Genomic DNA, 25,506 nt, shown 5'->3' on the forward strand with positions numbered 1-25,506 from the left:
CAAAACAATTGTCCCTGAAGGTTTTTGCTTATTTGTGTAAAATGGATTGTGCCATATCTAGTCACAGACTCCTCAAATTCCACATTATGCTAAAAATGTGCTCATAACCAGCCACAAATCTATGCCACTTGGCAAGCCTGAACATTTAAGAGAGGTTCATCCTTCCCTAAAGTGTGACCTGCATGAGCATATCCAATCCGGTCACAAATAAAAATGCTTTCTCAATAATTAACATTTACTTTGAATATTTAAAATAATTTAGTGATGTTGCCGCAGATTTAGCAGTATGCAATGACAGCGTCTTATTGTAATCATACCCTGGACTTAATGTTAAATTTGGCAGATTTCTCTGTTATTCCTGGTCCAACAGCTAAAAATCTTGGCGTTAAAATTGATTTAGATCTATGATTTGGCCAACATATAGCTGATATTACTATAGGGCAACTTTTCTACATCATTGTCAAGCTAGAGAAAGCAAGAGAACCAGACACAGTCAAGTCTAGACTGAAAACTCATCTCTTTAGTTTAAGCTTTGGTAATTAATGTTTCCCTTTAGATAAAGGTTGCAGATCCAGGGGTTCATGGACAAAGGGAATTGTAGTATACTGCAATGCTGGAGCTAAAACCAACATTATCCAGCATTACACTCATTTCTCTTACCATCACTACTGATTATTAGTTATACGATATTAAGATTATGTTGCACACCTGAGCACTAGAACAGTCTTATGTGGTGGTACAGTGATTTCTATCAATAATCCATAAATAGTTCTGACCAGAGAAGGATGGGTCCCCCTTGTGAATCTTGGTTCTTCCCAAGGTTTCTATCTTCTATCTCCAGCTCCTTGCCACTGTTGCCTTTGGCTTGCTCACGGGGGGTTGTAGGTTTTTATGTCTTGTTGATCTATTGGCTCCTTACTGTTTACAGATTGTAATAACAGCTGCTTTGTAACACAATGTAAGTTGTAAAAATTGCTATTCAAATGAATTTGATTGGATTGGATTGAATACAGAGCATCTGTGACGTCAGTAAAATGTGTGATGAATTCTTTATGTTGGTAATAAAGCAACTGTGTTGCAATAATGTGTGGAAAAGTAGCAGAGAAAAGTGATGTAAAACGTTTTTGTGATTACACGTGTAATGTGTGTGTTTTTGTGTGTGTTGGGATGGAAGGGTCTTTATCAGTGTGTGGATCAGCTCTCTGCAGGTGCAGCATTAAAGCTGGAGTGTTTCCTCTCTCTGAAGTCTCCTGTATGTTGGTGGGTTTCCTACCACATTGCTGCAAGTGCCTCTTCTCACACACACACACACACACACACACACACACACTCCTCTAGAGAGGGAGGTGGGGTTGTGTTGATCAGCGCTGACGCTCTTTTGATAAATATGGAGAAAGAGAAAAATGCTCCTCTGATTTGTCACTGAAAATGTTTGATGGTTTCCTCTCCTCTTTCTAATAAGGTCATAGTGAGTGTGATTGGCGGCTGTGGGGTCTCTCTCTCTCTCTCTCTCTCTCTCTCTCTCTCTCTCTTTCTCAGTGTCTTCAGTCTCTCTGGGGGAGTGGAGGTGAAGCTTGTTCTGCTGCTGAGTTGAACGGAGTGTGTGCAGGTCAGAGGGAGATGGACAGCTGTGTGCTTCTCATTCTTCTGTCCTCCACCATCACACTCTCCACAGCTGGTAAGTGAACTCTCAATATCACATAAAATAGTGTATATATATTATTATCTCTTTGTCACAGAGAACAGACTGAGGTGGGTTAAAAATAAAAAAAGACTAGTTAGTCATTCTAAATGCAAAGTTCAGCTATATGTCAGGTGAACCTAATAAAATCGAATTTTAACGTGTACGCAGTTCTTTACATGTATATGGTTTAGGCAAATCAAGTTCAACTGAATTCTTTGCTGAGGTCTTCTCTGACGTCCACTGATCCAATATCAGACACTAAAGGACCACCTGAAGAACTGTGACTAAACACGAGCTTATCATCTGTACTTTTAATCATTTATAATACGTTTCCTCCTATTTAAACCTACCAGTACAATAACCAGTGCTGCCTGTTAATAAAAATGATGATTTCCTCAACTGCTGAAACAACAAGAGTTGTTAAGATGACTATTCATCCAATTTTGGGACACTGGCTTAAATCCAAACCGAATGCTAAACTTCTAAAACAAAATTTTGCTTAAGAATCTATGAAATCAGGCTAACATATAACAGTTTAGTTGTTTGTGTTATTAAATGTCTATAATACCTTATTAATGTATTTAGTGCACATCACAAAGGGTACTAGGTATCTCTCAATGAACCCAACAGCCGATGCTGTTCAATTTTCTCAATAGCAGATTTACTTGGTGGCCCGCTCCTCACACACGCTTATCATCGCCCCACTAACATGCATCATTCAAATGTGCTGAAAGGGTGGGGTCTAGCAGTTATAGAGGGTGGATATATATCCTTAAACACAAATACCTCACAAACATTAAGAATGTTGATTTTACTTTTGAGCAACATCATGCAGCAATTTTAACCTAAAATAACAGCTTTAAATGATTTGTGATGCTTATTTAATCTACGGAGAATTGCATCTCTGCATTGCCACTCCGGTCCGGAATGGAACTACGTAAGTGTGGTGGACTTGCACGAGATGAGAGTAAAGTGATGTAAAGAGTCATATTTGTGGAAAATTGTATAATATATGTCTAGCGCTACAGTCCACATTCTTACTCCACTTCAGATGCTGGTTTTGTACCATAACGTGTAGAGTGTGTCCATGAGGTGAATCTCTAAGCACGAGTTGTAATTCAGCAGTGGAGGGAAAGTGAATTACACTCCCCAACTGTAGGGAGAGCCCAGGATCTCATAATACTGCTTTCAACATTTTTATTAAAGCTAAAATACCATACTATATTTTTTATATGTACGGCTTGTATGTACCTATGCTTTCCTGAGTATAGGTAAGAAGTAAGCTAGTGTAAAATGGTACAAGAATAGTACAAAAAGTAGTGCTCCTTAACTCTTTTGTAGCTTAGTAGCAGCCATTTGTTCTCATACAGACACATTACTATAATTTTTCACTGTGGCTCATCATTTATCTACAATTCTGTACCACAGCCAGTTACATGATATCATGGCGTGTTAGGCCAGACCAAGATGGGACGAACAGTCACAGAGATGGTAGCAAAGCAAGCAGATTTATTAACAAAACCAGGATAAACAGAAAGGGGCAAGTGAGGCAGAACATGCAGCAAACAGTGAGCAATGGTGATCAAACAAAACCCAAACGTGACAAACTAAATGGCAAACAACAAACCTGGGACTGGGAGGAGTCGTGAGCAGAGCAGGGGTAAAGGGGAGACTAGAACAAAACCCTACAGGCAGCACCTGGGCGTTAGGGGGGTATAAAGTATACATAACTATGAGCAGTGCTCAATAACAAAATTAGGGGAGCTGGGGAACCAGCCGCAAGACCAAACGGCAAGGCCAACCAGACCTGAAACAGCAGCGCACTGCTGCGAGCGCGGGTGGCCTTGCTGGGGCGTGAGTGACCTCAGTATCCGGACCGGAAGCGAGGGAGCCTCATTTGACGTGTGAGTAGCCGGGAAAACCTATTCTTGAATGAGGGTGAATCGCCTGAGCTGACCTAGACACACCTGAGACCAAAGAGGAACCGCAGGGCGTCCTGAAGGCTCCAATAGGTTAAAGTCTCGGCTTCGAATGGCACCGAAATGAAGTCCTTATTTGAGCCTGTGGGCGGCGGCTCGGGATTGCCTCGGGGGAGAGCGCAATAACGAGGGCCTGACACATGACAGTTTCCAACCTCTCTTTATCCCTTAAATAGGCTGTTTTTGTCACTATACCTTTATAACCCATATATGTAATTTATTGTGTCTTATTTATGCAGTCCAGGTTAAAAAGCACCATATATGTTTGCTCGCTCTACTCGCTCGCTCTCGCTCACTCTCTCTCTACCTATTTTATACAGACAGTGACAGTGTGAGGTTGGTGGATGGTGGCAGTCGCTGTGCTGGGAGAGTGGAGGTTCATCATAGAGGACAGTGGGGAACAGTGTGCGGTGATCACTGGGATATGAGAGATGCTGCAGTGGTGTGTAGAGAGCTGGGCTGTGGAGAGGCTGTAGATGCACTGAGTGAAGCTCACTTTGGATCAGGATCAGGACCAATCTGGATGGATGATGTGAGCTGCACAGGACCAGAGCCTACACTGAAGAACTGTATATCGCGAGGTTGGGGCAAACATGACTGTGATCATTCTAAAGATGCTGGAGTCATCTGTTCAGGTATGCTGCTTTACAATGTGAGCAAAAATATTTATTTTACAATCAGTCTTTTAATATTACTTTAATATCATTTTACATAACTGTTCAAACTGTTCTTTATTTTGTGCTGAAATTTTAGGCATTAGACTGGTTAATGGTTCTCACTGCTCTGGGAGAGTAGAGGTTCTTCACAATGAGACCTGGGTCATAGTGTGTGATGCTGGCTTTGACCAGCAGGATGCAGAGGTTGTGTGTCGAGAGCTGGGCTGTGGGCTTCCTGTGGAGGTGCTGGGAGCAGCTGCTTTTGGCAGAGGGGAGGGTCAGGTGTGGTCAGAGGAGCTTCAGTGTAGAGGCAACGAATCTCAGATTCACTTCTGTCCAACATCATCTTCACTCAAACACAACTGCTCCCATGACAATGATGTGGGACTAGTGTGTGCTGGTAAGCTGTGCAGCTGACTTTGCAAACTGTAAAATTATTACTAAAACTGTTTTAACTAATTAATATAATTAAGTAATTAACATTGATTAATTATGTTTTTTTCTTAAATGTAATGAATCTTTGTTGTAGAAAGTGTGAGGTTGGTGGATGGTGGCAGTCACTGTGCTGGGAGACTGGAGGTTTTTCATAGAGGACAGTGGGGAACAGCATGTGGTCGCCATGTGGATATGAAAGCTGGTGTAGTGGTGTGTAGACAGTTGGGCTGTGGGGAGGCTGTAGAAGCACTGGAAGGTGCTTTCTTTGGACCAGGATCAGGACCAATCTGGATGGATGATGTGGACTGTAGAGGCTCAGAGTCTACGCTGAAGAGCTGTGGATCAAGAGGATGGGGCAAACATACCTCTGCTCATCATTTAGATGGTGGATTTATCTGTTCAGGTAAGCTGCAGTCATCCATATCTTCATCAATGTCATCACACCATCTTTGTTATGATTTATGGACAATTACCATGTGTCCTAAGTGCCTACAACTCTCAAGGTTTAGAAACTAATATAAAATCAAGTAGCCTCTGATATTACATGAAAATCTTTTTCTTTTACCATCTCAGCTAATTCTCACACATTCTTGTAATCCTTTAGAAGCTTTGAGAACTATTTTTCTCCTAATATCATAGTTAAGTATCTGCACACAGTTTTAATAAAATTACAATGTACACAGGTCACAGAAAGTCCAGGCTTACTGATGGTCCTCATCTGTGCTCTGGGAGAGTAGAGGTTCTTCATGGAGATATCTGGGGAACGGTGTGTGATGCTGACTTTGACCAGCAGGATGCAGAGGTTGTGTGTCGAGAGCTGGGCTGTGGGCTTCCTGTGGAGGTGCTGGGAGCAGCTGCTTTTGGCAGAGGGGAGGGTCAGGTGTGGTCAGAGGAGCTTCAGTGTAGAGGCAACGAATCTCAGATTCACTTCTGTCCAACATCATCTTCCCTCAAACACAACTGCTCCCATGACAGTGATGTGGGACTGGTGTGTGCTGGTAAAGTATTAATATTTAATAGAAACAAGCTGTAAAACTTTCAATTGCATGATCCATTACATAAGGAATGTGATTTCCATGCTCTGATGTTCTTTCAGGTCACACTCAGGCACGGTTGATGAATGGCTCAGACTCCTGTTCTGGTCGAGTGGAGCTCCAGTACCTCAGTGAGTGGGGCACAGTGTGTGATGTAAGCTGGGATATGAGAGCTACCAGTGTCCTCTGTGGTCAGCTGAAGTGTGGGAGTGCTGTGGCTGTGTTGGGGTCAGACTGGTTTGGGGAGGGGAGTGGCCGGATCTGGGCTGATGTGTTTGATTGTCAGGGGAACGAAAAACACCTGTCAAAATGTCCCATTTCATCATGGAGTCGAACTGCATGCTCTCATAAACAGGATGCTGGGGTCGTCTGCAGTGGTGAGCTATGAAATGGTTCACTGTATCTTAGAGTAAAACTCAGTGTTAATGAACACTGTTCTACTGTGAGACAATGATTACCTCAAACAAGCAGAAAAGCTTTAATATAAGTGATGTTTTTCCTCTTCAGGTTCCTCTCTGGTGTTTCATGAGGGGCGAGTGCGGATGTCTGGAGGGATGGAGTGTGAGGGGGAGGTGGAGGTGTACTTCAGGCAGGACTGGAGGAGAGTTCTGCTGGACTCCTGGAGTGGGTCTGAGGCCTCTGTGGTCTGCAGACAGTTGGGCTGTGGTTCTGTACTCAGCATCTCCAGCTCCTCTTCATCCAGTTCTGAACACAGCTACATGTGTGTGACGGGTTTCAACTGTTCTGGGAGTGAAGCTCATCTGGGGAACTGCAGCAGTGCACAAGCAGTCAACTGCAGCTCCAGAGAATGGCTGTACATCTCCTGCTCTGGTGAGAATTATAGCAGCTAATTAATACAAAAGTGGTGAAAAAAATCATGTCTAATCTGATATAAAAGGAAACATCACTATCAGTGTAAGTTCCTGCATTTTATTAATTTTATAGGGAATCTATCTGTGTGTGTGTGTGTGTGTGTGTGTATTTGTGTGTGTGTGTGTGTGTGTGTGTGTATAGGTAAGTTTAACCAAGTCCACAGTTCCATCAGGTTGGTTGGTTCTGGAGGAGACTGTGCAGGAAGGCTGGAGGTTTTCCACAGCGGCTCATGGGGGACAGTGAGTGATGAATTGTGGGATATTAAGGACACGCAGGTGGTCTGCAGACAGCTGCAGTGTGGAGTGGCCCTTAGTGCTCTGGTACCAGCCCGGTTTGGAGCTGGAACTGGACCCATATGGCTGAATGAGGTGGAGTGTGACGGGAACGAGACGTCTCTGTGGAACTGCAGATATCAGCTGTGTGGAGAGGGTGAATGTGGACACAAGGACGATGTAGGAGTCGTGTGCTCAGGTAAAGTGATATAGAAGAAGTTGTACAGGCAGTATTTATACAAGCAAGGAATTAATTATTAAATCATATGTAATGGGTTCCAGCCATTGGAACATAAATTAACAATCAGACTTTAGACTCAGTGTACATCTTTCTCCCACCAGAGTTTAAGAAGATCAGACTCACTGAGGGCTGTAAGGGGAATCTGGAGGTGTTCTACAATGGAACCTGGGGGAACGTGTGTGTAAATGGGATGACTGAAGAAACAGTAAGTTTGATCTGTCGAGACCTGAACTGTGGAAGAACTGGCAGTGAGTCCTCGACGAAAGCAAGAGTGGAATCAGCTCCTAACTGGCTGGATGATGTGAAATGTAGGAAACATGACTCCACTCTGTTTCACTGTCCATCTTCCCCCTGGGGACAGAACACATGTGATAATACCAATGAGGTGGCTCAGATTACCTGCTCAGGTAGGACATTTGCAGTGGTTTAGTATTGAGTTGATTTGAGGAGAGTGTTCAGACTTTTTTCTATTATGTAACAGTGTGTATCCTGATGTATAAAATAAAACAGACTGAAATATCTATTGAGCTTTCTGAGCTTAGTTACCCAAATGATCTTACCCTACTGTGTAATCAATGGTTTTGAGCAGAATCAAAGGAAATGCTCAACTTTCTTCTTTACAATGTGGGCTTCAATATGCCCAATATACATTTCTGTGTCGTTCATCTGATGATTTTAAATCGAAGCCTAATGTCTGTACGTATATATGGACATTTGGATTTGCACTTTAATAAAGGGACACAACATGAGTTGAGTGAAACGGATTTTCAGAGACTTTTCTCTTGGGTCTTCTGTTTACATTATAAATTGATTTTATTAAGAAAAAGAAAACTGATTCTATATGTTAAATAATTTAATGACATATTAAGCCAGGTTCTTTAAAATTACCCTGTTAGAGCACCTATAGGTCAGTTGTGGCAATTACAATAACGTATTTGGAGGCTTTCCCCCTATATAATGCAGAATACAGGTTCATGTGTAAAATTATTCATTAATTGCCTTTACATTCTCAAAGAAAAGGAAAAGCTTGGTGTTTTAAGAAGCCATCTGAAATGTTCTTCATCTCCCCATCAGCATCAGCGGCAGTGCTCAAGTAAGTACACTGATATAATCAATAATTAATATGAATGATTACAGCATTAATCACAAGTGATACAACAATCACTCTTCTTCTTTACACAAATGAGAGACCTTTAATGTAGCTGTATTGCTGAGTTCAGGTTTTTACTGATTCATCTGTGTGTATAGGGCACCTTCCTCTGAGGCTGAGAGGAGGAAAGGGAAGCTGTTCTGGAAGGCTGGAGGTGTACCATAACTCAACGTGGGGATCTGTCTGTGATGATCTGTGGGATATCAGGGATGCTCAGGTGGTCTGCAGGCAGCTGGGCTGTGGGCCAGCACTGAGTGCTAATGGCAGTGCTGCCTTTGGTGCTGGTGGAGGAGCCATCTGGCTGAACAGAGTGAAGTGTAGAGGGAACGAGATTCATCTGTGGGACTGTCCTCATTCCCTGAAGAGACAAACTGACTGCTCCCACACGCAGGACGCTGGAGTCACCTGTGCAGGTCAAAGGAGACAGATGAATTTTGAACTTACTGAATCCAATCAAAACCTTTTTAATTCAGTTTTCATAATCTACTGGACAATTTTAATTAATAATTTTAGAATGTAATTTCAGAGTCAAAATTAGATTAAGAATTACCTCTAAAAGCTTCACTGTAAAAAGTTTAGTTTTTTGTACTGTGTTGTTCTTCTATGTTCTTTTTTTGTATTTACAGAAAAAGCTATACTTACTACTACTGCACCCACAACGGCCACCACCTCTGACGGTACTAGCTTAGTTTATAATTTTACTAAATGTTTCTGAATAGATTGTTTAGATCTACAGTCTCAGTTCTGTGTTTTATTTCTAGTTGTTCCAGCAGTGAATAGAACAAACCCTCCACAAATTGTTCTGTCTATCTATCCGGTGTCTCTCCTGGCGCTGGGAACGATGCTCTTTCTGGCCTTTCTGCTTCTGGTTGTGCTGTTTAACAAGAACAGAGTGCTCAGGAGAGGTGGGGAGATTTAGAGATGATACATATTTATTACACCTTATCCGTAGCAATGATGTGCACAAGCATTAAGCCTTATTATACAGGTAGGAGAATGTGGTGTTAAGAGTCTTGCCCATGGACTCTGGTGTGCTTGCTCAGCCTTTGCCACAGGAATGGTGGTGTTGTTACTCACTACTCTCTACCAACTGCAGATCATCTACAATCCACTCTGTATGTGACCTCTCTCAACCTGTCTGCTGCAACTCTTCAGAGCACATCACAGCATAGTTCAGGCGTAGCTCTGTGTTTATTTAATATTTATTTAACATAAATTAATTGTTTAGGTTGTGAAAGACCCAGCTCCAGCTCCTATTTACACAAAGTGTAAAAGCTGCAGACTTCTCTGTACTATTCCCACCATTATTTAATATTTTTACAATTATTATACTATTATATATTTTACATTATTACAAATAACATTTTGTAATAATAACAATAATTCTCAAATATCTCAAACTGTTTACAAATTTAAAGCTGTTTTGTTGATATTGTCACATTGTTAATTTATTTAAAATTCAATACATTTTAGTAAATTCAGTAATCATATTTGTTAACTAAAATACTTAATTTTTTTTCCTACAGATAAAATACAGCATTTAATATGATTATCAATACAGAATAAAACTGCTTTTTCATTCTCTAAACATCATCAGTCTTTCAGTCTGTCAGTCTTCTCTCCATGTTTCTCTCTGTCTCTCTCACAGTGCTCTCTAAGAGGAGGCATAAGACTCTGCCTGAGGACATCTATGAGGAGATCGACCCCAGAAACATCACCAACAGAGATGACCCAACTCAGCGGAGTGAGTGATCTATGGAGTTTCTACAGGAGATTTATTGTGTTTAATTAAAGTTTAATTATATTTGAGATCACAGAACACCACAATGCACGAGCTCTTACCCAGTGATCAGAACTGTACTTCATTTCTTCAAGTGAATCATGTCTTCAGTTGAGTTTTCTCAGTGTATTAATAATAAGAGAGAATCAGTTAAATGAGTGTTAAGTGTGGATTAGATGAAGTGTGCAGTTAGAGGAGGTCTACATGTAGTGTAGCTGCTGATTCTGCTGATAAGCATCTATTAGCAGCTGCAGCTAAACTGTAGCATTCCTGTACAGCTTCCATTTTTGGACTCACAGAGAAAACCACATAGCTGCAGGTGTGTGTTAGTGTGTGTGTGTGAGACAGGGAGAGGAAGAGGGAAATGGAGAGAGTGGGGTGGGGGGGTGTTGTGGTAAGACATGTTTGTGTGTGTATGTGTGTGTGTGTGTGTGTGTGTGTGTGTGTGTGAGTTACCAGTATTGCTGTAAGATTATGACTGTGTGGAAGTGGCCTGTGTGGCCTGTATTTGTTTACCTGTTTGTGTGTGAGTGACCAATGTGTGACAGACTGTGTGAGTGAGTGACCAAGTGAGTGAATGATGAGTTCAGTGTGTGGGTTTGTGAATATGTGAGTAAGTGGCTAAAGTTGAGTGAGTGAATGAGGGACAGTGACTACATGAGAAACTAAATGAGCAAGTGAACCAAAGTGAGAGGCCAAATAAATGACACCAAGTGACCAAGTACCAGAGTGACTGTGTGACCAAGTGATCAAAAATGAGTGAGTGGCGGAGTGATCAAGTAAACGAAAGTGAGTGGCTGAGTGACCAAAGGCTAATGATTGATTGACCCAGTACTTGAGCAAGTGAGTGATCAATTAATCAAAAGTGAGTGACGATAATAAAATTTTGTAATTGTGAGTGAACTGTGTGATCAGTTGGCAGAAAGTGAGTGGCCAAACGAGTAACAGAGTAAATAACCAAGTGAACAAGTGACTCAGTAAATGGTTGAACAAATGACTGCTTGACCAAGTGACTTTTTGTCTAAGAGACTTAAAGTGAGTGACCAAGCAACCAGGTGAGTGACCATGTTACCAGATGATCAACTGTAAGTGACTGTGTGACCAAGTGACTGAAAGTTAGTGGCCAAACGAGTAAATGACAGAGTAAGTACCCCAAGTAACTGACAGACCAAATGACTGGGTAAGTCAGTGACCGAATGACCAGCTCACCAAAGAATTGGCCAAGCGAGTGAGTAGACATATGCCTGACCCACTAAACAAATGAGAGCAAGTAGCCAAAGAAGTAAGTGACAGATGACCAGGTGACTAAATAAGTGACGAAATGTGAGTATTTGAGTGACTAAGTGACCAAGTCAGTAACCAGTTAACTGGATAAACCAGTGATAAAGTGATCAAGTGACCAAAATCAATGTTTGAATGACCAAGTACTCAAGCGAGTTACTAAGTGACTGCATGGGAAAGTGGCCAATACTGAGTGACCAAGTGACTGCTTGACTGAGTGATTGCAGCTGATTTAAAAGTGAATGACCAAATGAATAAGTGACAGAGTAAATAAGTTATCAAGTGACCAGATCAGTGATTGACCAAGTGACTGCTTGACAAATTGATGACTTAATCAGGAGACCAACAGTAAGTTTGTGACCAAGCAGGTAAGTAAGTGACCATATCACTGCATGATCAAGTGAGTGACCAAGTACTTAAGCGAGTTACTACTGATGGCTTCCTTTTCTTCTGGAGTGACATCACTGTGTGCGGTCAGAAAGTACGCGATGGCATTAATTGCTTTCAAAACATCTGCAGGTAAAAGTATAGTCAGATTCTCCTGTTCACAGTAAGCAGTGTTTAAACATTCACAATTAACTCAGTTTTAATGGACAGAACTGCAGTATGTGTGCTGGCTCTGTGCAGCAACTGCGATTGGCTCAGGACTATCATACTCAACACACTCAACATTGTATTTGAAAGGGAATCAGCTTTCGCATTTCCTCAACTACTGCTCCTTCTCTCCATCCCTTCTGATCGGTAACAGCGGCAGAGAACTTGCCAAAGCAACACTTCCTCACTTCCTGTTACTAATAAAAACGGCTTATGATGTTTTTTTGTGGATCTTGTGTACTAACCTGCCAAACTCATACTTTTAAGATTAGTTTAAGGTATATACCCTATAGTATTAGTGTGTAGTATAATTGGGACACAGCCAGTGATCACTGCACAAAGAGGCTTGTGGGAGGTTGTTCTGAGCTTGTTTCACGACTGCTCTCATCTCCTCTAACAGAACATGTCTCTAAAGAACAACATTCAGGATATGAGGACGTGGATGAGAAGCTTCTCTCAGGTAAGAACATGACTCTGTGTGTGTTAGTGTGTGTGTGGTTGTGTAAAATGTTATTCCACTCACAAATGTTACAGTCAACATTTAGAAAGACTTGAAATGAGTCCCCCCCCCCACCCGTCTCCTTTGGGAACGAGTCAGCAATCTTCTGGTCCCAGGCCTGCTTCTCTAACCTTTAGACCACAGCTCCTCCTGTAGCCTACATGTTATTAGTATGTAATTGGCAGAACTTTGATTCCTGTGGGTTCTACGTAGTGTCAAGTTCATTTATGTGAATTTATTGAAGCTTTAGAGTTAATAAGTGATGATTACATATTCTTAAGTGAGGTAATACTCCTCACTAATCAGGGACTTCATTGCATAACAAATTTCTATCAACTCATTGAGCTTTGGTTGAAAAAACGAAATCTCTACTAAGTCAGTATGTGTTCTGTACGAGAGTTCAGTTTATCAGCATTTGGTTTTTAAAAAGGGTTGAAAGTAACATGTCCAGCTTGCATGTGGTGTAATGGGCATTTCATTTGCTATAGGTTATACGGATGACTAGGTAAAAGACTATGATGATGCCACCACCAGTGGTCTGATAATTAGGTCACCTGATTTTATCTTTACATTAAAGCACAGTGTAAAAAATCTACTTTGATTTGATTTAGGTGATGCAGCAAAACAGAACACTGCAGATATCTATGAGGATGTCATCTCTTCTGCAGATATCCTTGATGGTAAAGCAGGTGCGAATAAAAATATAGGTCAAAACAAATGCAATGGAATAATCAATTAGATGTGATTGTAATGACTGTATAATTCTTTGTTATCCTTTGCAGTGGTGATCGGCAAGTGCAAACAGGTTACATTTTGGAAAATGTATTATTATTATTATTGAGTATATAGTTGATAGAAATCAATTTATTGACATAGAAATACACTATAGAACTTAATTAAAAATTAATCAGCAGTCAATAGTAAGGTTCAATCCCTTTAGTTCAAGCATTGTGAGCTAGGTTAATTCCAGCTCAAAAAATGTTTGATTGTACGAAGTGCTGACATCAACTTGCTGGGCTCATACAAATGCTGTTTTCATCATTACTAAATATATTACAAATAAAATGTACTTTTATGTCTTTTAATGAAGAGGACACAGCAGAGGACTATGAGAATGAGAGGTCAGCTGATGTTACAGGTATGACTGTAATGTAACAGTACTGTAATCTCCAGCATGAACACAGTCACTGAGGATACTGATGCTGATTTAATGAGCTTTCTCTCTACATTCTGACAGAAGACGTGTCAGATAACTATGATGATGCTGTTCCCACTGAACCAAACTCCACCATTAAGACCAGTAAGATTTTATTCATGTAGAGAAACCATTACAAACTTCTACAATCTGAATCTTTCTTATTCTTATAACTGATCTTCTCATGTTGCTGCAGTGGACACACCAGAGGACTATGATGATGTCATCACTGCTGAACAGGATGTAGGAGGGGTTAAAGGTGAGTGGCTGATCTTGTGTTTGCTGCTTCCTTACAGATATAGAGTGTATAGATTATTTATGGGGTATGATAAAAATGTCAGGGTTGGGGGCTTTGAATGGTCCAGTGGACTAAGGTGCTGCCACTATGATACAAGTAACGGCAGTTCGAGTCATGCTGCTTGCTCTCAGTAGCCAGAATCTGAATTCTCCTATTTCCTATCTATTCCTCCTAGTGTGATGTTGGTCAGCAGAGGCGTCTTATGTTCTTTATTCCTCTGTGAAAGGATGAACCCATGATTAACATGGTTCCTATATTTCAAACAGTTTACCAGCGGCCCGTTGTTTTTCTCAACTTAGTGTAGCTGTGGCCCGTTGTTTTTCTCAAAGCAGTTTAGCAGCGGCCCGTTGTTTTTCTCAACTTAGTGTAGCTGTGGCCCGTTGTTTTTCTCAAAGCAGTTTAGCAGCGGCCCGTTGTTTTTCTCAACGCAGTTTAGCAGCGGCCCGTTGTTTTTCTCATTGCAGTGTAGCAGTGGCCCGTTGTTTTTCTCAACGCAGTGTAGCAGCGGCCCGTTGTTTTTCTCAACGCAGTTTAGCAGCAGCCCGTTGTTTTTCTCAACGCAGTTTAGCAGAGGCCCGTTGTTTTTCTCAACGCAGTTTAGCAGAGGCCCGTTGTTTTTCTCAACGCAGTTTAGCAGCGGCCCGTTGTTTTTCTCAACGCAGTTTAGCAGCGGCCCGTTGTTTTTCTCAACGCAGTGTAGCTGTGGCCCGTTGTTTTTTTCAACGCAGTTTAGCAGCGGCCCGTTGTTTTTCTCAACGCAGTTTAGCAGCGGCCCGTTGTTTTTCTCAACGCAGTGTAGCTGTGGCCCGTTGTTTTTCTCAACGCAGTTTAGCAGCGGCCCGTTGTTTTTCTCAAAGCAGTGTAGCTGTGGCCCGTTGTTTTTTTCAACGCAGTTTAGCAGCGGCCCGTTGTTTTTCTCAACGCAGTGTAGCAGCGGCCCGTTGTTTTTCTCAACGCAGTTTAGCAGCGGCCCGTTGTTTTTCTCAACTCAGTTTACCAGCGGCCCGTTGTTTTTCTCAACGCAGTGTAGCAGCGGCCCGTTGTTTTTCTCAATGCAGTTTACCAGCGACCCGTTGTTTTTCTCAACGCAGTTTACCAGCGGCCCGTTGTTTTTCTCAATGCAGTTTACCAGAGGCCCGTTGTTTTTCTCAACGCAGTTTACCAGCGGCCCGTTGTTTTTCTCAACGCAGTTTACCAGTGGCCCGTTGTTTTTCTCAACGCAGTTTAGCAGTGGCCCGTTGTTTTTCTCAACGCAGTTTAGCAGCGACCCGTTGTTTTTCTCAACGCTTTTGCCCACTGCCCTGTTGTTTTTCTCAACGCAGTTTAGCAGTGGCCCGTTGTTTTTCTCAACGCAGTTTACCAGCGGCCGTTGTTTTTCTCAACGCTTTTGCCCACTGCCCCGTTGTTTTTCTCAACGCTTTTGCCCACTGCCCTGTTGTTTTTCTCAACGCAGTTTACCAGCGGCCCGTTGTTTTTCTCAATGCAGTTTACCAGAGGCCCGTTGTTTTTCTCAATGCAGTTTACCAGCGGCCCGTTGTTTTTCTCAATGCAGTTTACCAGAGGCCCGTTGTTTTTCTCAACGCAGTTTACCAGCGGCCCGTTGTTTTTCTCAACGCAGTTTAGCAGTGGCTCGTTGTTTTTCTCAACGCAGTTTAGCAGTGGCCCGTTGTTTTTCTCAACGCAGTTTAGCAGTGGCCCGTTGTTTTTCTCAACGCAGTTTAGCAGCGGCCCGTTGTTTTTCTCAACGCAGTTTAGCAGTGGCTCGTTGTTTTTCTCAACGCAGTTTAGCAGTGGCCCGTTGTTTTTCTCAACGCAGTTTAGCAGTGGCTCGTTGTTTTCTCAACGCAGTTTAGCAGTGGCCCGTTGTTTTTCTCAACGCAGTTTACCAGAGGCCCGTTGTTTTTCTCAACGCAGTTTACCAGAGGCTCGTTGTTTTTCTCAACGCAGTTTACCAGCGGCCCGTTGTTTTTCTCAACGCAGTTTAGCAGTGGCTCGTTGTTTTTCTCAACGCAGTTTACCAGAGGCCCGTTGTTTTTCTCAACGCAGTTTACCAGCTGCCCGTTGTTTTTCTCAACGCAGTTTAGCAGTGGCTCGTTGTTTTTCTCAACGCAGTGTAGCAGAGGCCGTTGTTTTTCTCAACGCTTTTGCCCACTGCCCCGTTGTTTTTCTCAACGCAGTTTACCAGCGGCCGTTGTTTTTCTCAACGCTTTTGCCCACTGCCCCGTTGTTTTTCTCAACGCAGTTTACCAGAGGCCGTTGTTTTTCTTAACGCTTTTGCCCACTGCCCCGTTGTTTTTCTCAACGCAGTTTACCAGAGGCCGTTGTTTTTCTCAACGCTTTTGCCCACTGCCCCGTTGTTTTTCTCAACGCAGTTTACCAGCGGCCGTTGTTTTTCTCAACGCTTTTGCCCACTGCCCCGTTGTTTTTCTCAACGCAGTTTACCAGAGGCCGTTGTTTTTCTTAACGCTTTTGCCCACTGCCCCGTTGTTTTTCTCAACGCAGTTTACCAGAGGCCGTTGTTTTTCTTAACGCTTTTGCCCACTGCCCCGTTGTTTTTCTCAACGCAGTTTACCAATGGCTCATTGTTCACCGCTTTTTTTTTTGCACTCCCCCTCCCCAGGCCCCTTGGTTTTCTTCAACCCTTTCACACATTGTTCTCAGCTTAATTTTGCAATTTCTTATAAGATGGCTGCTGTGTATCACTCTACATTTTGTTTTATTTTAAGTAATTTAACTCGTTTTCCTAATTATTTTACTGTAATGGTCTCATTCATCAGTAGGTGGCACCATTAGCTTTCTTTCTGTTTGTGCAAAGATTATACTGCTGTTTTTTCAGCACAAGGGAGCAGCATCCTGGAGCAGGGTCCTGGTAGTTTGTAGAGAGATGTTAATGATGCATAATTAAATACACTCTAAACTGCAACAGTAGCAATAGTGTAAGAGTGTATCTTTTGTGTTACAGGTCTAGTTGAACCAATTCACTGAGTTTCAGTAGTCCTAGACCACACCTGCCATCCTGGCACATCTCGGATGTGGGTTAGAGGCCCATTTCCTTTCAGAAAGCTAGTAATGATCCATATGATTCAAGGAAAGGTTTATATTGGACCCTTAAGCTGTTCCATAGTCTGTGTTCATTAACATGTCAAATCAGTTACCCTTTCAGTGTGAGCTGGCAAGTCTGATGTTCCTGTGTTTTGTACAGGGTTATAATACAGTTTACTACATAAACGGTATTTACATAAAAATATTGCTTTTACAGACCATGATGATGTTGAGGACCAGACCGCAATAGACCATGTGACCGAGAGACCACACCCACTGTCTTTCTTCAGAGAATTACATTCCACCCTCTTCAGACACAACAAATGATTTTATTATATATCATAATTCATATTTCTTGGAGCAGAAACATTGCTTTTTTAGCTTTACACATCTCTTGTAGAATAAGGTGGTTTAATAAGTTTAATAAGCAAACCAAAAGCCACCAACCTTCTTTTCCTTGTATTTCAAAGCTACAAGCATGTCATTTTTATCATGTATGATTGTCCATTCTATAATAACTGTGTGATTATTATTCTCAAACATAACAAGTGAAGCCTCACAGCCTCTATAATGACTGAGAATTCAGTTCAGTTTCTTATGATTTAAGAGTTTTGAATTGTGAAATCTCTGAACACCAGATAATAACTGTTAATCTGTCACTATTATTCTATATGTCTCAGCAATGCTGTGTTAAAGAATGTTTAGGAGAGTGAGGTTTAGATCCTGCTTGTGTTAGCCTCTAAAAATGGGTAAGAAAACTGCCATTTTTATGAGCTGCTTATTTACACCAGATCCAAATAGTGATCAAGCTGTTTTTTCTCTCATTTTTGAGTATTTAAAACTGTAACTCCATCAAAATTGCTTTGCTTTTACATTTTATCTTTATTAAAACAGTTTGTATTAGAAGTTATTTAGTTAGTTGACAACTTAGAGATTTTATAAGAAATAAACCTTTTGACAAAATGTTTAATTACAGTTCAAGAATATGACTATCTAGGGCTAAAGGTCTTAAACTGAAGGGCTACTTATTTTCATTGTTCTTTAAGAGGGTAAAGTAACAAATGATGGACAGATAAGAGAAATGTCAACTTTATATAATTCAAGAACATTTCTATGAGCTGCTTATTTACACCAGAGCCACTGGTGCATTAGAGACAGGTGTATTCACACTGAGAAATTAGACCAGCAATGAATTATAATTACCTCAATTATTACACTGTATGAAAATGACTCACTCTGCAGTCCAATAATGTTAATACAATCTTACATAGCAATAATAGTCACTAACAGCCTTTATCACAACTGGGAGTTACATTCTGTGTGGAGTCTCCTACTGTCAAAGAGAGAAAACTGAACTTCTCAGAGCTGAGGATGAAGCTCTGTTTTCTACTTTTCCTTATGAATCATTTTGTTGTGAACTCATTTATTTCTCAAGCAGTCCTTAATCTTCTTTAAATACATCATAATTCTTACAATACAGATAATCCTCTTTATTCAGCAAGTGCTTTTATATGAAATTCACTGTCTTAAACAAATATCCCCCATTACAGTTAAAGTTACAGGTATAGAGAACCTCAAGTGATTACCCAATGTGAATTTACAGATTGCTGTTTAGTATTTCAGAATACTAACTCTATAATACTAAAGTGACATCAAAGAAGTATCATGATACATTAGAGATGAAAGTGTGAAAGTGTTCTCAGAAGCAAGAGGACTGGTTTTTAGTCTACAGTCAAATGCTCTGACTTTCCTGCCTGTGCCTGAGAAACTGGCGAGAACAGAGACGCGTGGTTTTAGGGGGTGATGTGACCAAGCATTGAGTCAGGACACATATTGGTGGTCTATCCATCCATCAAAAAAAAAAAAAATCAATTCAGCAACAAGAGCAGTTTTGGGTCCTCTGACCATCAAGACCCAAACAGAGAGATCGACTCAAGTGTGGGATCAGTTATGAGGAAAACGTGCAGTTATTGCTTCCTTAGGACTGGGTGTAGTCTGGGCAGGCTCTGATGTGCTGCCCCCTTGTGGCCAAATGTAAAAAGCACAAGAATTAACAGCAGAAACATTCTATAATATCTGAAAGACAAGACACTTCCAGAATCTATTCCAGTAATATACCATTCAAAGTACCTGTTCAGTACTGAAAGTATTAAATGACAGTAAATAACAGTAAACTCCTGCACAACTACACTGAGCACACAGTTAATAAAGAGAGGTCCTTTATTTCAGACAGATGTAGTCAGAGGTTTATAATACATTCAGGCATGAAAGTAAATACTGAGCTTGAAATGACCTGTGAACAGTTCTCTTACTGGATATCTTTAATAGAAACCCATGAACCTGGTTTCTACAACCTCATCCCTTGTCTAGGATGCTGCTCCATCAATAACATGATAGAAGAATAAAGGGAAATCATGAATATACATGTTAAAACCACTTTATTAAAACCACACAATACATTAATAAAACTGCTGTGCTGTGTTCACATCATACTGGGAGAATCAATGACCAGGAAGACACATGGAGTGAAAATAGGTTCATCACTCTTACCTGTTTGAAACCCCAGGCAGCACAACCCAACAACCTCCCATAAAACCAAGTGGTGGGATGCTGTCAGTTCACCAAACATCAGCACCTCCAACACAAGAAACCCAATCTGCTGTAAAACCAAGTAGAGAGCAGCTAATAGCAGCTAATTACCCAAACTAACCCCCAACACAGATGGAGCAAATCTCTCAAAATTACAACCTACAAGTATCACATAAAACAGATCACCCTCCTTCCACAAGTGCTCTAAACTCCAGTAAAACAAAGTTACCAAACATGAAACACAAAGATAAAACACACCAGCTAAAGTTCCCCCAATATGAGCTAATAAACCCCAGCAGCACTTTCTACACCTACAACACACACCCTACAACACACACCCTACAACACACACCCTACAACACACACACCCTACAACACTCCTCCTTCCTTCAGCCGTCTGAACTCCTGCTTTTAAAAGTTAAGCTCCTCCCCAATTACGCCTGCCAGGACTCTGATTGGTCAGTGGTCCTCATCTGGTTACTGTGGTTAAGCAGGTTCACCTGTGGAGGGAGAGGCAGAGAAATAGAGAGACAGACACAGAGATGCAGAACTACATTGGTTCATATGTAGAAGAACTTCATCACTGTACTAAAAGGTAGCAGAGAAAGTATTTATTGACTAGTTTTACATCCTTGATGGAAAATCGCGGCAGTTAATCACGAAGCTCATCGATTAACTCATCGATTAACTCATCACGGAGCTCATCGATTAACTCATCGATTAACTCATCGCGAAGCTCATCGATTAACTCATCGCGAAGCTCATCGAGTAGCTCATCGCGGAGCTCATCGATTAACTCATCGATTAACTCATCGCTGGACTCTGATTGGTCAGTGGTCCTCATCTGGTTACTGGGACTAAGCAGGTTCACCTGTGGAGGAAAGTCAGAGAAAGAGAGAGACAGACACAGAGGTGCAGAACTAAGTGTTTGCTCATCACACTGGTGAACAAGCTTTCATTAGGAGGATCATCGTGTTGGTGAGAGTGTTGGAGCACTAACTAGCTCCTCCATTTGGAGAAACTTCTCACTCGTTTTTCTCGTGAACTGTCGTGAGGTCTGGATATCAAGTACTGAAGCGGGTCAAGGTGAACCAGAACCAGAACAGGTGAGACTTCAACAGAACAACGTTTTTGAGAACCAGGTGTTTTCTGACCATCGATCTGACTCGTGATCGAACAAGTCCTCTCACAGAAACACACACACCTCTACACGGTGGGATATATAGACTGGTTTGTGTACATACTGTTTGTACAGTGTTGTGAGTTTGGAGGGGAGCGGATCTGTGGCTTTAGGAGCGGATGAAACCGGCCTGTAACAGCTAGCTAACAGCTTGATCACCAGCACTGACTGCAGACAGCTGGATTTCCCTCTGATTTACTGAAACACAGGGACCTCCACAGCTTCACCTGCCTGTTCCCAGAAGTGATTCATGATTTATCATAATAATCCAAATTTAAAATTATCCCAAATGCGGCACGAATGCCGTAATATTAAACCTAATCATCACTGATTAAATTAATCAATAAATGTAAGTGTTTGCTACAAAATACTGGGTAGAGTCGTACTGAAAGGACACGCAGCCCTTATTTATTCGATTTCTATATAAAGACAGGATATAACTGTTTGACTGGCTGGTTGTAGGTTTTGGACTCCTAATAGCTGTAAATCAGCAGGAAATTCTTATTTTATTAAACTAAATTCAGTCAAAGATCAAGTAGTCAAAGAGTACCCGGATGTGTTGCTCTCGTCCTTTGCCAAGTTGTGGGCGGAGTCTGTATGTTAAAAGGCTGCAGGTGGAGCAGATCTGAGGATCCCCATCAGCTGTGATGATTGACCACATTTCAGGAGGAGGAGAGTAACATGGTGGACAGTCTGTTTAGAGAGAGATGGTAAAAATATGGTTTGGTGCTGATTGGTTTAGATTTTAAGGTAATTAAAAACACACCCACACACATCTGTCCTCTGTGGTGTGACTTCATGAAAGTGTGTTTGTAGTTTTGTACAGTTTGTTTGTTTTAGCTGTGATTTTAATATACAGAATTAATGTATTCAATTACATTAATTGTGAACTGCTCATTGTAAAGATACAGTAAACAGGAGAATCTGACTAGTTCCTGCAGATATTTTGATGGTACTTAATGCCATCACATACTTTATGGGCCTGCACATATTGTTGCTTCGGTGGGTTATTTTGGCAGCTTCATTTGCCTCCTCTGGTATATGGACAGGTGACAAGATGGCATCACAAAAACGGGTACCGGGTCACAGAGGAGAGGAGAAGGAAATAAATCACCCATCAGCAGATGGTCTGATCATTTTAAAATTATAACCATATTTATATATTGAAACTCTCATGAGGGGTGCAAATGACCTTATGGCAGCCTTGTTACAATAATTATAATTTCTATTACAATGATATAATAAAGTCTATAGATACTCAAATGGTACCATTAGTAATTTTGCAAATGCATGTTCTGTCAGAAATTTAACTGCATGTCTAATATTTTGACTTATTCATTTAAAGACTACAGCTTATTGTACAAAGGTTCAAAAGGTCAAGCTGAACAAAACTTAAAAAAAATACATCACTTTCACTTGTCTCCTGTATTTCAAAGAGGTGACACGGCCCTGTGGGTTTAATGGGCCTCATTATGGAATGTATATGAAAAAGGTAAACTTTAAAATCCAAACAATTTTGCAATTACAATTATGTCAGAAAATTAACCACAAGTTATGTATTTGTAGAATGTAATACGCACCTCAATAGATCCGTACATATGAAATTAACCACTGTCAGTGTTAAAAGACCACTGAATGACAATTATGGTACGTAATTGATAAATGTTTAATAAACCCTGACTTCCTTTTCTTTATTCTTTTTTGTACATGAGCTGAAAACTAGTAGACCTAGTTATGCCATTGTCATTGTGCTAGTTTGTGCTTGAACCCCCAGCATATAATATTCTTTTATGTTTAAGGTAACATTTTTACCCTATTCCATACGCTGTATATAGGAGAATACAAAGCCATATTAGGACACCAGCGCTGACGTCAGCTGACCAGTGCAGTAAAAAAATGTACTTCAGTCTTAAACTCCCATTTCCTACATTTACTGTTTGTAGAAGTACAGAATTAAAGGAATTAAGATTAATTTCTGACAATACAAAGTATGAATTAAATAATTTTTCTACATTCCTTTTTTCTTTGTTAACTCTCCATTTCACAGTATAACTTTTTCTCAATTTAAATACAGAACTCTCAATAGGTAGTTTATTTTATAGCTTGACAAACTTGTTTCTGTTTATATTAATTTGGTGTGTGTGTGGGGGGGGGGCGGCTTTATCAGTGTATGGATCAGCTCTCTGCAGGTGCAGCATTAAAGCTGGAGTGTTTCCTCTCTCTGAAGTCAGTCTCCTGTATGTTGGTGGGTTTCCTACCACACTGCTGCCAGTCTCTCTCTCTCTCTCTCTCTCTCTCTCTCTCTCTCTCTCTCTGGGGGAGTGAAGGTGAAGCTTGTTCTGCTGCTGGGTTGAACGGAGTGTGTGCAGGTCAGAGGGAGATGGACAGCTGTGTGCTTCTCATTCTTCTGTCCTACATGATCACACTCTCCACAGCTGGTGAGCTCTGTTAATAATGTAAAAACAAATGCAGATATCTAAAGTTTTCAATTTGTGCTAGAATCCAATTTCATATCTTTAGGATTTTGGACTTTGTCATTTTTAACCCAACAAAATATTTTTAAGTAATTAAATATGTAATTAAATATGTAATTATTTGTAATTCTCTCTCTCTCTGTTGTACAGGCAGTGTGAGGTTGGTGGGTGGGGGCAGTTGCTGTGCTGGGAGAGTGGAGGTTTATCGTAATGGACAGTGGGGAACAGTGTGTTGTAAAAGTTGGGATATGAGTGATGCTGCAGTGGTGTGTCGAGAGATGGACTGTGGAGAGGCTCAGGATATTGCTCAGTTTGGTCCTGGAACAGGGTCAATATTGATGGGATTTGTGCGGTGTAGTGGATCAGAGTCTTCACTTAATCACTGTAATTTTAAATCAGATTATACTGCACGATTCTGCACTTCTCATGATCTAGATGTTGGAGTCACCTGTTCAGGTATGCTGCCTTCACTCCTCATCAATGAACTAATATCACTCATACTAACAGACAACAAACCCCAACAGGGTTATTTTGTCTGGTCCTGGAGGACTGCTGGTGTCCAGCACAGTTTAATTTTACTGTAAATAAAAATAAATGATTACAATTCATTAACAGTTAATTAACGTGTTATTAAATAATAGTTATATTATTAAATATAGTTAAATACTAGTAATTAATTAGTAACTGATGGTTTGATATTCTGTACAGTGTGGAGTTTGTTATAGTCCAAATCTTATTTACTCATTAAGTGGGGACTAACTGCTGCTTTTTACACTGTTTTACTCACACTAAAAAGAAACATGAGAACTATTTAGTAGTTAATTACTTTATTCATCCAATTATTTACCTATTAATTGATCTGCTGATTTATCATTGCAGTTTTCCTCCACTGCGCCACTTTGTGTTAAACACAGTACTTTTACTTTACTGGTCGCTTTCCTTCACCACATATTCAGCTGCACTGCGACTACAGCTTTATTATTCCATAATTAATTACTGTTTATATTATATTGCTTTATCAATAATTACTATGCTGTACTAATTATACTCATTCAGTTAGGACTACTTACTTACAATCAGAGCAATTATGATGAATTAATTAAGCTAAATTAATTAATTTATTCAGATAGATAATGACATATCAATGACCTTTTAACAATGAACTCAAACTACCTTATCACTTTATGTGAAGTGTTCTTACTGAAACTGATTACAGTGAATATACACACCAACAAAAGTTAAGATCCTTTGTTTTACACCATCAGTCTCTAGTGTTAAATGCATCAAGAAATGGTTTGTAGTTCCTATTCTATCCTATTCTATTAGCAGTGATCTGTTTTTTTGCTGTTTCACTAAAATGCCAAGCAATGATTGCTAGTAATGTGGTGCTCATTCAGGTCACACTCAAGCTGGACTGGTAAATAGTCCTGACTCCTGTTCTGGTCGAGTTGAGCTCCAGTACCTCAGTGATTGGGGCACAGTGTGTGATGTAAGCTGGGATATGAGAGCTGCCAGTGTCCTCTGTGGTCAGCTGAAGTGTGGGAGTGCTGTGGCTGTGTTGGGGTCAGACTGGTTTGGGGAGGGGAGTGGCCGGATCTGGGCTGATGTGTTTGATTGTCAAGGGAACGAAACACACCTGTCAAAATGTCCCATTTCATCATGGAGTCGAACTGCATGCTCTAATAAACAGGATGTTGGAGTCATCTGCAGTGATGTGTTGCTGAATAGAAAGTTAATATTTTGGAAAGTTGGGAAGTTTGTCCAATTCTAAACTCGGTCAAAAATGATGAATGTGATTTAGTGATCAGATACATTTCAGGTTCCTTTCTGGTGTTGCATGTGGGGCAAGTGCAGCTGTCTGGAGGGATGGACTGTCTGTACTCAACATCTCCAGCTCCTCTCCATCCAGTTCTGAACACAGCTACATGTGTGTGACGGGTTTCAACTGTTCTAGGAGTGAAGCTCATCTGAGGAACTGCAGCAGTGCACAAGCAGACAGCTGTACATCTCCTGCTCAATTAAAAGGGGAACGAGGCGTCTCTGTGGAACTGCAGATATCAGCTATGTGGAGAGGGTGAATGTGGACACGAGGAGGATGTAGGAGTCGTGTGCTCAGGTAAAGTGATCTGACTGTTACTAGTGTAGACATTTTTAGTCGATGTTTATCCATATATATATTCCAGAAGGACAATGCCTCCATACCCACAGGGCAGAAGGGGTCACTGAATGTTTTGTTAAGTATGACATTGA

The 25,506-nt window shown here is 40.9% G+C and overlaps 1 protein-coding gene and 1 long non-coding RNA gene across 2 annotated transcripts in view; both read left to right on the forward strand.

The window, feature by feature from the left end:
- The window catches only part of LOC140549718 (uncharacterized), a gene marked incomplete at its 3' end in the record, with an annotated part of 75,149 nt that extends 65,121 nt beyond the window's left edge, over positions 1–10,028 (forward strand). The window contains 10 exon segments of the mRNA XM_072673464.1: positions 3,984–4,298; positions 4,849–5,161; positions 5,454–5,752; positions 5,851–6,165; positions 6,296–6,619; positions 6,803–7,132; positions 7,276–7,581; positions 8,423–8,796; positions 9,061–9,229; positions 9,973–10,028. Coding sequence (XP_072529565.1) covers positions 3,984–4,298; positions 4,849–5,161; positions 5,454–5,752; positions 5,851–6,165; positions 6,296–6,619; positions 6,803–7,132; positions 7,276–7,581; positions 8,423–8,796; positions 9,061–9,229; positions 9,973–10,028 — 2,801 coding nt within the window.
- A 3,695-nt stretch (positions 10,029–13,723) lies between these two features.
- Positions 13,724–17,320, forward strand: LOC140549434 (uncharacterized). The gene is made up of 3 exons (XR_011978980.1): positions 13,724–13,778; positions 13,870–13,932; positions 17,231–17,320. It is a non-coding gene; the product is annotated as an uncharacterized lncRNA (long non-coding RNA).
- Positions 17,321–25,506: the final 8,186 nt, after the last annotated feature.

This window comes from Salminus brasiliensis, chromosome 2 (assembly GCF_030463535.1).
Source record: "Salminus brasiliensis chromosome 2, fSalBra1.hap2, whole genome shotgun sequence".
In the NCBI taxonomy this organism is placed as follows: domain Eukaryota; kingdom Metazoa; phylum Chordata; class Actinopteri; order Characiformes; family Bryconidae; genus Salminus; species Salminus brasiliensis.